The sequence below is a fragment of the Panicum hallii genome, chromosome 4, assembly GCF_002211085.1.
Source record: "Panicum hallii strain FIL2 chromosome 4, PHallii_v3.1, whole genome shotgun sequence".
Classification (NCBI taxonomy): Eukaryota; Viridiplantae; Streptophyta; class Magnoliopsida; order Poales; family Poaceae; genus Panicum; species Panicum hallii.
The window spans coordinates 43,864,043-43,882,771 of NC_038045.1; the positions used below are offsets into that span (position 1 = coordinate 43,864,043).

Here is an 18,729-nt window from a genome sequence, read left to right on the forward strand (position 1 = left end):
CGCAGCGGCCGGAGCTTCGGGCGGCGGCAGCAATGGCGCGAGGACGTCGGGGCGGCGGGTAAGTTGGGGGCGACGTCGATCTGAATTGGGCGAAGGGGCTAATTTGTTGGGGGGATGGCTCGGTTAGTACCGGCTGACATTACCAGCCAGCACTAACGCGCCCACGTGACGTCAGATGGACAAGTTAGTGCCGGCTAGTGTTACTAGCCGGCACTAACGTGCTCAAGTTAGTGCCGGCTGGTAATACAAGCCAGCACTAACGTGTACCATCCGCGCGGGAATTGGCCATGCCAGTTCCCATTTACACTAAATTTTTAATATTCATAAATTTATTCATAATAGGCTTAATAATTAGAATAATATAACAAAAATTTATATCTTATTTTTAGCTACACAATAATTATAGTAATTATATGTACACAATAATAATAGTAATTGAAGTAAATTAACGAATATGCAACCACTATCAATTATGTGTAGCGTAAAGGGTTTATATGTGTATATGTTTCTGTTATTCATAATAAATCGAAAACATTTCATTTTGATCCATGCAAAATTCTTCAAAAAACTTTTCAATAGTAGCCTATACAATGATGTAATCAATTCGCATATTACTTGATTATTTGTTTGTAATTTAATGTTTCAATGCTTCTAGTAATGCAAAATTAGTGAATGTAAATAATATTTATACCATGTAAAAATATAATATTATCTGAAGATGATATTATGTCATAATTGGAGAAATAGTATCAAGAATTGAGATAAATACGATGCGGTGCGTTACATTACATCACTGATTGAGAGAATTCAATACATAATTTATATAAAACTACTACTCATTATCATTATCTACTGGAACATTGATAATCTTCCTTTTGACAAAAGTGCCTTGAGCGTGATCACAGCGTAAGTAAGGTGTGTCCTCTTTGGATAAGAGGATGCCAGGGTCAACGTCAACTGAGAATGGAGGAAGGTCATCAATCTGGTCATAATCTTCCGAATTGTCCGAAATATCCTCAACTCCAACAACTTTTCTTTTTCCTGGAAGAACTATGTGCCGTTACGGCTCATTTCCAGCCTTGTCTGCTTCAGGCGTTTTATCTGACTTCTTCTTCGGTTTGCTCGACATGTCCTTCACATAGAACACTTGTGTCACATCCTTGGCTAGAACAAATGGTTCATCTTTATATCCAATCTTTTTAAAGTCAACTATGGTCATCCCATACCGGTCCTTCGTTACGCCTCCTCCAGCCACCCATTCGCAACGAAATAAAGGGACAACTATGGGTCTATATTCAAGTTCCCATATCTCCTCTATGACACCATAGTAGTTGTTCCTTTCTCCATTACTGTTTACTATACACATACGTACACCACTGTTTTGGTTGGTGCTTTTTTTATCTTGAGCTCTCGTATAAAATGTATACCCATTGATTTCGTACCCTTGGTATTGCTGGACAGTGATTGATGGTCCCCTAGCCAGCCATTGAAGTTCTTGATCAACTGTGTTGTTGCCCAACAATTTTCGTCTGAACCAGTCGTCAAAAGTTTTTATATGTTGGCGTATAATCCAAGCAAGATTCTTTTGTGGATTTTCAGACTGTATAATATTCATGTGCTCATCAATATATGGAGCCACCTTGGATGAATTCTGAAGAACCGTGAAGTTTGCTTGGCTGAATTCACTACAAGGGATGTTCACATTACATTTCTTTCCTAGTGTGCCTTTTCCCTTTAGTCGCCCCTCATGGTGTGACACGGGGAGCCCAATCGGATTGAGATTAGGAAGATAGTCAACGCAAAACTCAATGACCTCCTCGGTTCCATAGCCCTTAGCAATGCATCCTTCTGGGCGAGAACGTTTACGCACGTACTTCTTCAATACTGCCATGAACCTCTCGAAAGGGAACATATTTGTAGAAAAACAGGACCCAGAATAGTTATTTCTGTCACAATGTGAACTAGAAGGTGTGTCATAATATTGAAGAAGGAAGGTGGGAAGACCATCTCAAAGATGACAAGACATTCGACAATGTCTTTCTGCAGTTTTATTAGATTATTTGGATTAATTGCTTCTGTGAAATTTCATTCATGAATGCACAAAGCTTTACAACTGCCAATCTCACATTTTCCGGTAGAACGCCCCTCAGTATAACCGGAAGTAATTGTGTCATCAGAACGTGGCAGTTATGGGACTTCAAGTTTTGGATTTTCGTCTCTTTCACATTTATTATGCCCTGTATATTTGAGGAGTACCCAGACGGGACCTTGATACTGTTCAAGCAATTGAACATGCTTTCCTTCTCCTCTTTACTCAGATTATAGCTGGCACGTTTTAAATAGTGGCGTCCTTTGTCTCTCTTCTCGGGTTGCAAGCCTTGTCGTCCAGCTAGCATCCACATGTCGCGCCTTGCTTCCAATGTGTCTTTTGACTTACCATACACTCCCAGAAAGCCTAGTAGGTTGACGCAAAGATTCTTCGACAGATGCATCACATCAATTGCGTTGCAAACCTATAAGACTTGCCAATAAGGTAGGTTCCACAATATAGACTTCTTCTTCCACATTGGAACATGTCCCTGGTCATCCTTCGGAACAGGTTGGCTACCGGGACCCTTTCCAAATACTACCTTCACATCCTTGATCATCGAGAACACACGCTTTCCATTACGGAACAGAGGCTTACGATGAGTTTTGGGCTCTCCTTTGAAATGCTTCCCTTCAGTTCTTAGGGGGTGATCGGTAGGAAGGAATCGGCGATGGCCCATGTATACGCACTTCTTACAGTGTTTCAAATAAATGCTATCGGTTTCATCATAACAGTGGGTGCAGGCCATGTATCCCATGTTCGACTGTCCCGAAAGTTTTGCAAGTGCAGGCCAATCATTGATGCACACAAAAAGCAAAGCTCAGAGGTTGAAAGACTCCTGTTTATACTCATCCCACACATGTACACCTTCTTCTTTCCAGAGCAGTAAGAGATCATCCATCAAGGGTTGCAGGAACACATCAATATCGTTGCCAGGTTCTTTTGGCTCTTCTATAAGCACCGGCATCATGATGAACTTACGCTTCAGGCATAACCAAGGAGGAAGGTTGAACATACATAGGGTCACGGGCCATGTACTATGAGCGCTGCCAAACTCACCGTACGGATTCATTCCATCCGCACTTAGAGCAAATCTTATATTCCTTGGGTCGTTATCAAATTGAGGATACTCTCTGTTAAGGTTTCTCCACTGGGACCCATCTGCTGGGTGTCTGATCATGTGATCCTCCTTACGGTTTTCTTTGTGCCACCGTATCAACTTAGCGTTGTCCTTATTTTTGAAAAAGCGCTTCAGACATGGTATTATAGGGAAGTACCACACCAACTTTGTGGGAACTCTCTTCTTTACCGGCTCCCCATCAACATCACCTGGATCATCTCGCCTGATCTTATACCGCAATGCACTACAAACAGGACAAGCTTCCAAGTTCTCGTATTCGCCGCGATACAGGATGCAGTCGTTAAGACATGCGTGAATCTTCTGCACGTCCAATCCAAGAGGGCAAACCATCTTTTTAGCTTCGTATGTTGTTGACGGCAGTTCATTACCCTCAGGAAGCATGTTCTTTACAATCTTTAATAGCTCACCAAATCCCTTATCGGTGACACCATTAGTTGCCTTCCATTTCAGCATCTCTAGCGTGGTACCCAACTTCTTCTGCTCCGGTTTGCAACTAGGGAACAACGGCCTTTTGTGATCCTCCAACATCTTCTCAAACTTTAATGCCTCCTTCACAGTGTCACTGTCTTTCTATGCATCAAGCAACGCCTGACCTAGCTCGTCAGGTGGCTCCTCTTGTGCAACATTTGCTTCACCCTCGTCCATTGGTTCATCTTGAAAGCCACCTGGTTCATGAACCCATGCCCAATCTGGAAGATTGTTATCACCATCGTCATCTTCTTCATTATCTTCCATCATAACTCCAACTTCGCCGTGCTTAGTCCAAAGACTATAGTTACTCATGAAACCATTCAAGGCCAGGTGATTCCATAGAGTTTCTCTTTTTCGGAATTCCTTTTTATTTTTGCAAACACTACATGGACAACACATTAAACCCTTTGGCGACCTATTTGCCATTGACGCCTTGAGAAAAGAATCTAAACCCTGAATCCACGCCGAGGTGCTCCGGCTTCCGTGCATCCATTGCCGGTCCATCTGTACAAATTAAAAAAAATCATGCTCATTATCCCTAAAAACATGTTACTATGAAGTAATTCAAAAAAAATGTAAATGTGTCATAGGCCACCAATCTAGTAAATTTAAACTAAATAGCAAAATAAATTGGCACAATAACATATACACATGTCACCATGAAATAATTCAAAAAAATCATTCTAAATGTGTGATGGTCAAACTATATAGTAATCATTCTCTAAAAAGCAACTAATCAATTCTACCTTGCTCAAATTAATGAACAAATTAATGAATCATGCTCATTGTTCCTCATCCTTAAAATCCCTAAAATTTTGCATAATAACATATACACATGTCCCCATGAAATAATTCAAAAAATTACTCTAAATGTGTCATAGTCAAACTATCTAGAAAACCTTCTCTAAAAAGTAACAAATCGATTCTATTTTGCTCAAATTAATGAACAAATCGGAAAATTATGCTCATTTTTCCTCAACCTTAAAATCACTATTTTCTTTATCTAGAAAGCATGAAACAAAGAATAAACACCGTGAAAGAAGAGTGGAAGAAGCTACTAACCTTTGGTGCACTTGGATGGGTGAAATCCTCACAAATTTGGGGAAAAATGGGCAGCACCTCCCCTATAACACGCCATGAGAGAGGAAGAGCTCGGTAGGACTGCCAAATGAAATGGAGGGCTAGGGATGTAGTGGCCGGTATATACGGGGCAAGTTAGTGCCGGCTGGTGGCTTTAGCCGGCACTAACTGTGTACGTTTAGTGCCGGCTAGAGCAAACAGCCGGCACTAACTTGTAAATGACCAAGTTAGTGCCGGCTAGATATGCCGACCGGCACTAACGTGCGTTTTGACCGTTGTGGCAGCCGTCTGACTGTTGGGGGGATGGCACGTTAGTGCCGGCTGGGATTTCTAGCCGGCACTAACGTGCCCGCCTTGCACTGTTCAGGCACGTTAGTGCTGGCTCATTTTTGACCGGCACTAACGTGCTGGTACCAATGTGACATTCTCCGGCAGTGTATAGAGTCATGCTTAATCACGCATCGGTGCCACGAATGGGGCATCAAATTCAACTAATTTGATCACTTTTCTAATGAGAGATGTGTTCCTACATGAAGATCTTGAGCTTTTATTCGCATGATTGATGCCATTGTTTGGCATCAACTCCTTCAATTAAACTGGGGGAGCATACTATTCGCATAGTCATTTGTAGTTTTCAACACACAAAACGACACATGCCTTTTTAAATCCCCCTAGCTAATTGATGCGAGCAAGCAGTAGATATATTAATTGATGCGAAGGAAATGGTTCCTGGAGGAAGGATGATTCTTTCCTTGACCGGAACACAATCTCCTGATCCTGCCAATGAATCAACTCAACAAACATGGGAGTTCGTAGCCCGTATTTTAGACGACATGGCATCAAGGGTATGATTTTGCTCACTCCTCTTCAGGGTTTGGATCTCAATGTAACCTGCATGTTAATCCAATGCTTTCTCATTCCGAATTTTTTGCAGGGTGTGCTTGATAAACAAAAATTAAAGACTTTCTACATACCATTATATGCACCATATGAGGAAGAAGTAAAGGACATTATAGAAAAGCAAGGATCCTTTTCCATTTGCAGACTTCAAGTTCATGACAGTATGATTGGTGTCAACAAAGCCCTGATCAGCCCGAAGATGATAGCATATGGGCTTAGGGCTGCCTTTGAGCCAATAATAGGGGACCATTTTGGGTCATCTACAGAGATTATGGATGAATTTGTCAGGACAACAGAGCAGCTCATGAGTCCAGTGTTAGTTTGATCTCCTAAACCCCCTCGGAGTCCCAACGGATCCGAGAGGGTCTTGCTCTCTCACGCGCCCTGATCGGGGGCGTACCAGCACGATCTAGCTGGTGGGCCCCCGTCGCACTGCGCCATATAAAAGGAGGTGGGGGCCAGCGGCACACGACACAAGAATCACCGGCGCCGCCGCCACCCCACCTACACAACCCTAACCGATCTAGACGAGAGGCGCAGCAGCGGCGGGAAGCACCTCCGGCCGTCACCCGCGGCATCCCTGCGTCGACCCGAACCCGTGCACGCGTCCTCGACCTCGACCTCGACCACCGCAAGCGCGTACGCCTACGGCCGAACCGCCCCGAGCCCCCCGCGCTGCACCACCATGGCGGGCACCTCTGCGTCAGCTCCTGGACTTGGGCACGACGGTATGCCGTGCTCCTCCTCCTCTCTCTCTTACCCTCTGCTTTACCTGATTAAGCCATTGCAAAAGGAGATCCTCTAATCTATTTAATGCATTAGCCGATCCTTAGAACAAACATTGGTATCAGTCGCCTCTAGCTATTTGCGTTGATTAGAAATTGGAAGATCAAGAAGAAAAGCACCCCTTAAAAGATTCCCAGATACAAACCCGTGAACTCCTAACCCTAGATCCAAACCCTAGAAAAAGAAAACAGAAAACAGGGGCCGACCGGGAGAGGAGGTACTTTACCTCGGCCAGATCCGGCGCCGTCACGCCGGAACTGAGCCCGACCCGAGCCTCGCCGCCGGGCTAGGGCACCACAGAGAGACACCTCGACGGCGGCCCATCCACCTTTCGGTGGACGCGCGCGCCGGCGAGGCGCCTCACGGTGGCGCCGCCACCGCGGCTGCCGCCGCAGCCGCCGCCAGCTCCATCGCTGCCGGTCGCCTCGCTCTCGCTCAGGTGAGTGGAGAAGAAGGAGGCATCGGCGAGAAGAAAGGAAATGGAGCTAGGGTTTCGGGGAGAGCCGGCGAAGGGGGTTTTTGATCGCCCGAGATCGACGCGTTGCCGTCGATCTTGATCGGGCGGCTCCCATCGTCCCGCGCTTGACTGGGCTGCAATTGGCCCATGCGGGCGAGAGAAATGGCGGCCCGGGCCCAGGTTGGCTCGGCCCCGAACCACACGCGCACGCGGAGCCGTGCGCGGGGGGGTGCGCGAGGGGGCTGGGCCGGGCCTTAGCAGGCCGCGCGCGCGTATGCGCGCGCGTGCGATGAGCCCGGTTTTCCAGCTGGGCCGCGCGCGAGCGTTTTGGACCGGCTGAGCTGTTTGCAAAGAGAACAACAGTGCGTATTTTCATTTTCCAGATTCCATTTTCCAATAGAATTTGATTGAATTTGATATATTTCAAATTCAAACTTGAATGAACCTTGATGCACTGTTTATAGAAGATAATTTTAGACACATTTTGATAGAATAACAGTTTTCCGCTGCAAAGATTCAATATTTTATATGCTTTTCTTTAATTGCCTTGAAATTTAAATTTGAACCAACGGAATAATTTAAATTCTTCGAGGCAAATAGATATTTTTCTGAGTTGTAATATTATTATCTTTTGACCAACGTTAACAAGTGATAATATTGCAATTTTACTGAATTACCCTTTATAGATATTTTTCATGTATTATCTCTATTTATGCCCAACGGTATTCTAGATTTAATACAAAAAGAGATTATGCCACAATTTTAATAGATAATTTTTATGTATTAATTCTAATTCTGCCCAACGGTGTTTTAGTTTTAATACACAAGGTCATTGCATATTTTAATTTATGACCAACGTCGTATTTATACATATGCAATAAAATTTATTTGACCTTAATTTAATGTTTTCACCACTTATGGATGTTTTTCAGGAGGAGTATCAATGATGTTTTCCATCAACGATATTCCAATATTAAAGGGAGATAATTACAATGAATGGTACAGAAAGCTGGATCTCTATTTCATCATGGGTGAATTAGATTGGGTCCTAGCTACACCGACTCCTACAGAGCCTGTGCTTCCTGAAAGGGAGGATACAGACACAGATGCTTCTTGGAAGCAAACAGAGCTTGCTTACAAGAAAGCAAAAGCAGAATATGAGAGGCTATATGCAAAATGGCTCCCTGCCAACAAGAAATGTTTGGCAGTGGTAAAGAATACGATTGAGCCTGCAATTATGGGCTCAATCCCAGACTGTGCCACCGTCATAGAATATCTTGAAAAATTAAAGAACCAATACACTGGTTCTTCAAAGACTTATGCAACCCAGTTGATCAAACAACTGGTTTCAGAGAGATACACTGGCGGTGGCATTAGAGAACACATTCATCGCATGGTCAACCTCAATAACAAGCTAAAGTCATTGGACCTTGCCTTCAAGGAGGATCACATTGTCCATCTGGTCTTTGCTTCGTTACCAAAAGAATTTGACACTTTTGTTGTCAATTACAACACCCAACCACAAACTTGGGACATAGAAAAGACTATTGCGATGTGTGTTCAGGAGGAGGAAAGGATCAGGTCCACCACTGGAGGATCCTTAAACTATGTGAACAAGAAGAAGCATGCCAACTTTAAAGGCAATTTTTCATCTTCTTCTTCATCCTCCTCTAAAGGTAAAAACTCTCAACAGCACAGACCGCAGGAAGGACACGCTCTAGTAGATAAGGATCAGTGTCTCTACTGCAAAGAGAGGGGTCACTACAAGAAGAACTGTCACAAATACTTAAAGATGATCATGGAAAAGAGAGGTGAGAATGTTATTTCATTTGTAAATGAATCCTTGTATATAGAATATTCAAAATCTACTTGGTGGATTGACTCAGGAGCAACTGTTCATGTTGCAAATTCTTTACAGGGATTCCGTTTGACGAGAACCACTCAAAGAAGCGAAAAGCAAGTTAGAGTGGCGAATGGAGATCAGGCAGACGTTGAAGCAGTAGGAGACGTTCATTTGGAACTCGACACTGGCTTCATTATTGTACTTAGAGATGTTTTATTTGTTCCTTCTTTACACAGAAACTTAATTAGTGTGTCTCGCCTGGATACAGATGGTTATTCTTGTCTATTTGGAGATGGGAAATGTTTGATCGAATGTAATGATACAGTAATTTCCACTGCATTTAGAAAGAATGATCTTTATTTGATATCGTTACGCGAAAGTGTTAATTCCGTATGCGATAACAGTGCGAATGTATCCTCGCCTACACTCGCAAATAGAAAACGTAAGAGAACTCACGATACGTCGTCGAAATTATGGCACTGTCGTTTAGGCCATATTTCGAGGGGGAGAATAGAAAGATTAATTAAAAATGAAATTCTTCCTCCATTAGAGTTCTCTGACTTAGAACAATGCATTGAATGCATAAAAGGCAAATTCGTTAAGAAGATAAAGAAAAATGCTAAGAGGAGCACAGGTGTATTAGAAATAATTCACACAGATATCTGTGGTCCGTTTAATGTAAAGAGTGTGGATGGTTATGACTCGTTCATAATATTCACAGACGATTATTCCCGTTATGGATACATTTATCCAATTAAAGAAAGATCGGAGGCTTTGGATAAGTTTAAAATATTCAAGGCCGAAGTAGAAAATCAACACGATTTAAAGATTAAAATCGTAAGATCCGATCGTGGCGGGGAATACTACGGTCGACATACCCAATATGGCCAAGTTCCAGGACCTTTTGCGAAGTTCCTGATGGAACAAGGCATAGTAGCCCAGTACTCGATGCCGGGCGACCCTCAGCAGAACGGAGTGGCTGAAAGACGCAATCGCACCCTAATGGATATGGTGCGAAGCATGATCAGTTACTCTACGTTGCCAGTGTGTTTATGGATGGAGGCACTAAAAACCGCCATTCACATTCTCAATAGAGTTCCAAGCAAATCGGTGCCGAAAACGCCGTATGAAATGTGGACAGGAAGAGTACCCTCACTAAATCACCTGCGGGTGTGGGGGAGTCCTGCTGAGGCAAAAGTGTTTAACCCGACTATTGCAAAACTAGATTCAAGAACGGTATCTTGCCATTTTATTGGCTATCCAGAAAGGTCAAAGGGATTTCGTTTCTACTGCCCAGACAGATCGACGAAATTCGTAGAAACGAGGCATGCAGTTTTTCTTGAGGATCAAATGATCCGGGGGAGCGGCACAGCAAGGAAAATTGATCTTGAGGAGAAAAGGGTGTATACTCCAAATCCCGTGACTCAGGAATTTTTTTTCTCGCTGCCCGTTGTGTCTGCACCGCCAGTGCAAGTCACTGCGATGCCGATACCTGTAATGACTCCTTCTGTGGTGACGATGAATGAGGAAGAGGAACCCATTCATCAGGCTCCTGACGAGCCAGTTGCCGCACAAGAAGAGGAGCACCAGCAGCCCCAAATAGATGAGGCACCGCAGGCTCAGGCTCACGGGAGACCTCAAAGAATAAGGAAGCGCGCTATTTCTGATGACTATGAAGTCTATAATAGCGAAGAAATTCAAATGGAAGATGATCCCACTTCATTTGAAGAAGCCATGAGAAGTGAACACTCGTCGAAATGGCTTGATGCCATGGAAGATGAAATAAAATCGATGAGTACCAACAAAGTGTGGGACTTAGAGGAAATTCCTAAAGGAGCCAAAACAGTAGGCTGCAAATGGGTCTACAAAACCAAATATGACTCCCAAGGGAATATAGATAAATTTAAAGCACGACTCGTGGCTAAAGGATACACACAAAGAGAAGGAATTGATTACAACGAGACCTTTTCCCCAGTCTCTTGTAAAGATTCTTTCAGAATCATAATGGCTCTTGTAGCTCATTACGATCTAGAATTACATCAGATGGATGTGAAGACAGCATTCCTGAACGGGGATCTAGATGAAACCGTCTACATGGCACAGCCGAAAGGTTTTGTCGTGGAAGGTAAAGAAAAATTGGGATGCCGTCTGCGGAAATCGATTTATGGGCTAAAGCAAGCTTCAAGACAGTGGTACTTGAAGTTCGACAAGACAATAAGAGAATTCGGGTTTAAAGAAAATGTCGAGGACAATTGCGTTTACGCAAAGTTCAAGAATGGGAAGTACGTCTTCCTAATCCTGTATGTGGACGATATTCTACTGGCAAGTAGTGATGTCAGTCTGCTACTGGAAACGAAAAAGTTTTTGTCCTCGCATTTCGAGATGAAAGACCTCGGTGAAGCAAGATTCGTCCTAGGAATCGAGATTCACCGAGACAGATTGAAAGGGATATTAGGACTGTCGCAAAAGACATATATAGAAAAGGTCGTGAAGAAATTCAATATGCACAAATGCAGTGCCTCACCTGCACCTATAGTTAAGGGCGACAGATATGGGGAATTTCAATGCCCCAAGACTCAATATGAGATTGATCAAATGAAAATGGTACCATATGCTTCTGCTGTGGGAAGCTTATAGTATGCACAAGTGTGCACACGCCCTGACATAGCTTATGTTACCGGGTTGCTTGGCAGATTCCAGAATAATCCAGGACCAGAACACTGGAAGCTAGTAAAGAAGGTTCTGCGCTATTTGCAAGGAACCAAAGGCCTCATGTTAACGTACAGGAAAACAGAATCTCTGCATATCGTAGGATACTCAGATTCCGATTACGCAGGAGATGACAGAAAATCCACGTCAGGATATGTGTTCACCCTAGCCGGGGGAGCAATATCGTGGAAAAGTTGCAAACAAACCGTCACTACATCGTCCACAATGTATGCCGAGTTTGTTGCGTGTTATGAGGCTACAGGGCAGGTGAACTGGCTAAAGAAGTTCGTACCCGGTCTGAGAATGGTTGATAATATATCTAAACCATTACAGTTGTACTGCGATAACGAGCCCGCAGTAATGTATGCTCACAACAACAAGACAAGTGGTGCTGCCAAACACATAGATATAAAGTATTATGTTGTGAAAGATAAAGTCCGAGATCAGATCATAAATCTTGAACATATAAGCACAGTGAAAATGCTTGCGGATCCGCTGACGAAAGGCTTACCACCCAACGTGTTCAAGGAACACGTAGCTGGCATGGGGCTAAGGGATAGCCTGTGATTTTCGAACTTAAAGGGCCCAAAAAGGTTAAAGAATCGCTTTCCGACTAGAGGAGTATATTGTAGCTGTTGAATCTATCGGCGATTGACCGTGACGATAAAGCATGCTCTATGTACAAATCCATGAAGAAGCGAGAAAAGTAAAGGAAAGAAAACACAGAGTGAGATCAAGGGGGAGACTGTTAGTTTGATCTCCTAAACCCCCTCGGAGTCCCAACGGATCCGAGAGGGTCTTGCTCTCTCACGCGCCCTGATCGGGGGCGTACCAGCACGATCTAGCTGGTGGGCCCCCGTCGCATTGCGCCATATAAAAGGAGGTGGGGGCCAGCGGCACACGACACGAGAATCACCGGCGCCGCCGCCACCCCACCTACACAACCCTAACCGATCTAGACGAGAGGCGCAGCAGCGGCGGGAAGCACCTCCGGCCGTCACCCGCGGCATCCCTGCGTCGACCCGAACCCGTGCACGCGTCCTCGACCTCGACCTCGACCACCGCAAGCGCGTACGCCTACGGCCGAACCGCCCCGAGCCCCCCGCGCTGCACCACCATGGCGGGCACCTCTGCGTCAGCTCCTGGACTTGGGCACGACGGTATGCCGTGCTCCTCCTCCTCTCTCTCTTACCCTCTGCTTTACCTGATTAAGCCATTGCAAAAAGAGATCTTCTAATCTATTTAATGCATTAGCCGATCCTTAGAACAAACATCCAGCACTTCTAGAAAACGAACGTACCAAGAATCCTAGAGTTTTCCTTGCAATGTCTCTTGCAAGGAAGAGCTGATCACCAAAATCCACCCCTTCTACATCGGTGTCCTTTTCAAGATTTACTCTGGCTTCAAATATGAGAGAATTACATACTATTGTGATTGAGTGAATAATGATTTCCTCTCTACAAATCAGACTGCGAGTAATATATGTATATTGTCATGGCTGTGATTAATGATTTTTTTATCTGTTACTGTTAAATTTCTTACAAAATTGTGCTTGCTAATTTAACACCACACTCCAACGCTATAAGGCTCCTTGTTAATAATTCTCAGATTTTTTTTCACTTTCTTTCAACTGTTGGGTCATTGGGTGGCACTTCTGTGTGCAGATTCCGGTCAAGTCATTTCCGGCTTCCCGGTCGTCCAGGCGCGTACCAATTCTTTGGAAAGAGAGGAAAGGTTATTGTTGCTAACTGCAATGAACATCCGATCAAATAGGCTGGACGGCAATGAAAATATTCATCGACCGGGTCTTTGCAGGCTCACTTGTATAAAACAAAACCTAGAACATGCGCGCGTAGCACCGGGGAGAATGAATCCAGTCCTCAACGCTAGCTGCGTCAATTCGCTGTGCCACCGTCCGGATCCAACCAACCCCTCTGGCCGATACTGACTCATGGTCGTCTATTCCTCCTCCCGGCCCTAATGGCCTCTTTTTTTATTTCTTTCTTTTTTTCAGGCTTTTATCATTATATTACCCAGACATACATATATTCACAGTTTAGCAGCCGAGGGTATAATTACTTAACACCAAAATGCTTGGAAGATAGACATTAAATTGGTGGAAAAACAATAATTAGTTAAGCCAGCAGCTTGTTTCGCGCGTCCATAGGTAGGAATGCTTGCTTGTAAGTAGGATGCTGCAGCGCGCTCGTCACTAGGAAGTACGTATATATGCGTGCGCCGTGAGCAACGAGCAACGCGCATTCGCTATGACTAGTTAGCAGCGAACGATCGCCCACTAGGGGTCGTGTGAGGCAACGATGAGGTAATGAGAGGGAGAGATGAGTACGTGGCTGACGTTGTGGTTGGTCTGCGTGAGAAAGCTCTATATATAAACCATTTTTATGAGTTCTTCTTGAAACACGTACATTATAAAACTTAAACTTTTTTATGAAGTCAACTAGCTGGAGCCACGCTCTATATATGTTCAACGGACCAAAAGAAGATGCATAGCGAGATAATTCTATTTGGTACGTATTTCTACGTAAGATAGAGAACTACGGCGTGTTTAAATTTACCCTATAGACTCATGCTTAATCATGCATCGGTGCCACGAATGGGGCATCAAATTCAACTATTTTGATCACTTCTAACGAGAGATGTGTTCCCACATGAAGATCTTGAGCTTTTATTCGCATGATTGATGCCATTGTTTGGCATCAACTCCTTCAATTAAACTGGGGGAGCATACTATTCGCATAGTCATTTGTAGTTTTCAACACACAAAACGACACATGCCTTTTTAAATCCCCCTAATTGATGCGAGCAAGCAGTAGATATTAATACGACAAAGAAAGGTTACCTACTCCAGATTCGAAGCAACCAAGAAGATGAGCGAGATTGCACGATAGAATAATACAAGGAGCATCGTGATCCGAATTTCTGCCTAAAACTTAGGTGTTTTTTGGTTCGTGGTTATGTAACGTAATTCAATTGCAGCGGTAACTGATTGCGTTAGATTATGTTTGTTTTGGGTGCGCTGTAATCTGTTATCACGTAAAGCGATACGGGCCAGTGGTAAACTGTTACCCCTCCAAGCCGAGTGTTATGCGATACCGATACCGCCCGCACTGCAGCAGGGCATCGTCTTTCTCGCGAGTCCCGATAGCCCAATGCCGCGCGCTCACGCCACTGTTCCTCCATGCACGCATGGGTCCCTCCCTCTCTCACCAGAACCGCAGGATCATACTAACCATGTACCCCGGCTACTTTTAAGCCGGTCGACATCGACAAGTCACTACCGGATGCAGCAGATTTGCCGAGTGCCAGAAGCACTCGGTAAATCTACAAAGCCTCTCGGCAAAGAGTTTGCCGAGAGGGGCTCTCGGCAAAGACCTCTCGGCAAATTTTCTGTCGGCAAAGGAGGCTTTGCCGAGAGCCCTTTCTCGGGCGCTCGGCAAACTATTTGCCGAGAGCAAACGGGGCCCTCGGCAAAGAAAAGGTACTACCTGTAGGCTGTGTGGCCGTTACGGCACCTTTGCCGAGAACCTGTCCCGGCACTCGGCAAACAGGCGCACCTTTGCCGAGAGCCTGCTCTCGGCAAAGCATGGGCCTCTTTGCCGAGTGCCTGCTCTCGGCAAAGAATGGGCCTCTTTGCCGAGAGCCTGCTCTCGGCAAAGCATGGGCCTCTTTGCCGAGCGCCTGCTCTCGGCAAAGCATGGGCCTCTTTGCCGAGAGCTAGGCCATGCTCTCGGTAAAGTTTAGGATCCTTTGCCGAGAGCCTGCTCTCGGCAAAACCTGGGGCTCTCGGCAAAGGGTCCAGAACCTATTTTTATTCAGTAGACAATATACCACAATATAGACCACAACACAATAAAGAGATTCATCCACAATAGACCACAATACAGTCATCCACAATAGGCCAAGTTCAAACACAATAGACAATAGGCCAAGTTCAAACACAATAGACCAAGTTCTAGAGTTGCAACACAATACAATCATCCACGATAGAGCAAGTTCATAGTTCCAAGTTCAAATATCATACACAAGTCCTAAAGTTGCAACATATCGATAAGTCAAAGTGTGAATAGCTCAACTTGGTGGTGGCGGCCAAGTTCCCTGTGGTGGTGGTCAAGTTCCCGGATTCTGAGATGCTCCAACACCCGGAGACGCTCCAACACCCGGAGACGCTCCAACACCCGGAGACGCTCCAAGCCCCGGATTAGGATACGCTCCCGATTTTGGCGATGCATATGGATCATTTGAGCCCGCCGACTGATTCTGCAAAGAAAAGAAGTTTGAGACACAACACAACAATACATTCAAAGAGCGTACTGAACTCACCGGAGTGCCGAATGTTGGCGGAAAGAGTGAAGTTGGCGGAGGTACACCCGTTGCGGCGCCCAGACTCTGCATGTATTGAAACATTTCCGCCATCCTCGCTTGGTCGGCACTCATCCTCGCCTCCAACTGTTGACTCCTCGCCTCCAACTCCATACGTCTGTTCCTCTCTTCTTCGAGTTGTTGCTGCACAATTTAAATCCTAATGTTACGGTAATGCAAAGAAAGAATGAATCAACGTATAGTGTGAAGTAGGATAAAGAAACAATCACCTGGAGGGCCTGGTACCCGGAGGCCCGGGGTCGTATGGCGGGGCTCGAGCTCGTGCTCCTTGCTCGAATCTGAGATAGGGTGGGAGCAGAGGACGGGTCTATTGCGCTGTCGGCAATCCAGTAGCGGCCGTGCTTCTTTCCTCCTCCGACCCTCATGACAACCTCCACGTCAAGATCCTCAGTCGTCGGATCGAAGTCTGGTCCATGGACCTCCCTTGCCATAGAGGTGTACTCAGTGAGGCGGGTGTGGACACTCGGGTTGCTGTATGCCTCAGGCCCGTCCTCCGGGTTGTAGTCGATGTCAGCCCTCGCCTTGCCCTTGTGGGCTAGAGCATATCCCTTGAACTCATTGCACGGCTGCCCACCATGTGACGACGACTGCGATGAAACCAGCAAGATGATTAGAAGATCATACATAATTGAGTGTTAGAATTAATAACTGAATTGTCATACCCAGGCTTCTCTGTATGCGTTGAGGCTACGGCTGCCTTGATGGTGTGTCACACCTGGCATCATCAAACGGTGCTCTCGGCGAGTGTTGTGCGTCTGCTCCCACTCCTCCGTGCACCACTGGTCCACGATTCGTTGCCAGCAGTCGGGATGCGCCGAGCACCAATAAGGAATCATCTACAGAAATGAAGTATAAGTGACGTAGCAGCAGCGGAAATTAATCGTTAATGTCGACAACAACTAATGTACTTACCTCCAGGTATTGCTCCCGAGTCAACCTCATGGTTCTTGCTTGCTCTTTGTTCACCCTCTCACCAAGGACAGTGGCGTGGTAATTAATGATGGCCTGGACGCGTGCCTCGTAGTGCAGGTTGGTGACAAGTGTATGACAACACTTATCAGCCACCGCATCCGCCTTGGCCTCCATTCCTGGGCGACATCTGAAGAAATCCTGCATACAAACGCGATGAATCAATTCATTATTTCAATAATGTGCAATGAATACGATGTATCGAGCACTTACCCACAGCTCCTGCTTTACCCGCTCTGCCTTGTTCCTGAATCTTCTACCGTCTTGATCTTCAGCGTCTGGGGCGGCGGCGTAGTGGTCGAAGGTAGTGGCCGGCTCCACCACTCCACCGAACTCAACAAGCCCGGGGTAGTGCTCTCTACAAAGAAGCCCGAGAATGCCATTGACCTGGCGTGTGTGACACCCTCCACTCTCCACTATCAGCCAGCTCCTGCTCAAGTGATTGAGAAAAATAATTAGTTTTTATTTGGAATTTAAAACAGGAAGAAGCAATGATAAAATCTAAAGTTACTTACGCTTTTCCATCGGGTGCAATAATCGGGCGCCTCGTCAGAGGTATCGGTCGGCGAGGTAGAGTAGCTGGACCTCGCAAGTACACACGCGACACGCCGGAAGCAGACGTGCCGGAACCTGAGGCGGTACCGGAACCAGACGCGGTACCGCCGCCCTGTGGATCTCCCCCAAGATCCTCGTCCTCCTGCTGTGCCGCCACCGCCTCCTCCTCCTCCTCCTCCTCCTCCCCCTGCTCCTCCTGCTGCTGCGTCTCCACCCGCGCCTCCTCCTCCTCCTCCTCCTCCGGCTCCTGTCTAGTCCTCCTCCTCCTCCTCCCCCTCCTCCTCCTGACAGGTGCCTCCCGATCAGGAGCAGACGCCGCCTGAGCTGAAGCAGACGCCGCCCGAGCTGAAGGAGCAGACCGCCCAGAAAACCTGGACCTAGCCTGCTGGTAAAGCCCAGACACGCTCCTCATCCCGCCAACCATCTTTGCTCAATCACCTACAATTAAGAAGAGTAAAAACAATAAGTACAGATAAACAAAATGTACCTAAAAGAAATGCAAAGTAAATAAAACATAATAATAGTATTACATTGATTAGAAATAATCTTCATGATCGGGATTAGCTGGATCATAACTCTCATCATCACTATCAACCAAGTTGTACTCAAGACTATCTGACTCAATGTCGTGATCGACGTTGCCTAAATGAAACCTTTCTAGCATATGTAAGTCATTCGCGTTTTGCACCTCATCCGCCTCCTCATCATCAACCACAATTTCAACTTCCATTCGGACATCCTCAGTTAAGTCTATCTCAAATCGGCCTTCTAACCCCTCTTCTTGAAAGAACTCCAAGTCATTTGTGTTTGGGTCTAAGATGTAGTCTTCATCATTTGGGACAGGTAATTTGCCGTGCGGTGATACCTTATACACAACATACCAACCCTTAAGATGTTCTTTGGTTTGACATGCATATGGGAGATAATAAACTTGTTTTGCCTGTTGGGCAACAATATAAACATCGTCCCCCGGTAAGGTAGAATCCTGTCGAATCTCGACTATACCAAGATTTACATGTGTGCTTCTAGTGACTTGTGGATCAAACCAATGACATTTAAATATCACAGGATTAAGAGGTTTGGAACCACCAAAACTGAGCTCGTATATTTCTTCAATTGTTCCATAATACTCGACTCCATCTAGACCAGGTGTGAAAACTCCTGAATTGGTGGTCTTCCGATTGGGTCGACTTTCCTCGTACCTTCTTGTCCAAAAACGATATCCATTCACGTCATAACCAGAGTATGATTTCACCCTATATTTAAAGCCATCGGAAACCTGTCTCAACTCAGCACTCATAGACGTATCCCTTTGAGCCTACAAGTTT

General features: G+C 45.4%; 1 protein-coding gene and 1 pseudogene across 1 annotated transcript; one reads left to right on the forward strand and one right to left on the reverse strand.

Moving 5' to 3' along the window:
* Nucleotides 1-874: 874 nt before the first annotated feature.
* LOC112890712 lies at nucleotides 875-4,100 on the reverse strand (annotated as a pseudogene).
* Nucleotides 4,101-5,505: 1,405 nt separating this feature from the next.
* Nucleotides 5,506-12,946, forward strand: LOC112890713 (jasmonate O-methyltransferase-like). The gene is made up of 3 exons (XM_025957562.1): nucleotides 5,506-5,626; nucleotides 5,716-5,990; nucleotides 12,750-12,946. Exons 1-3 carry the CDS (start codon nucleotides 5,522-5,524, stop codon nucleotides 12,823-12,825), a joined length of 456 nt encoding a protein of 151 aa, XP_025813347.1. The 5' UTR covers nucleotides 5,506-5,521; the 3' UTR covers nucleotides 12,826-12,946.
* The last annotated feature ends 5,783 nt before the right edge of the window (nucleotides 12,947-18,729 follow it).

Bases quoted from the DNA above. Each gene is read 5' to 3' on its own strand.
- LOC112890713 (XM_025957562.1), top strand. From the start codon at position 5,522: ATGATTCTTTCCTTGACCGGAACACAATCTCCTGATCCTGCCAATGAA. The intron at 5,627-5,715 runs GTATGATTTTGC...AATTTTTTGCAG, and splicing joins TAGACGACATGGCATCAAGG to GGTGTGCTTGATAAACAAAA. The intron at 5,991-12,749 runs TCCAGTGTTAGT...TTAGAACAAACA, and splicing joins ACAACAGAGCAGCTCATGAG to TCCAGCACTTCTAGAAAACG.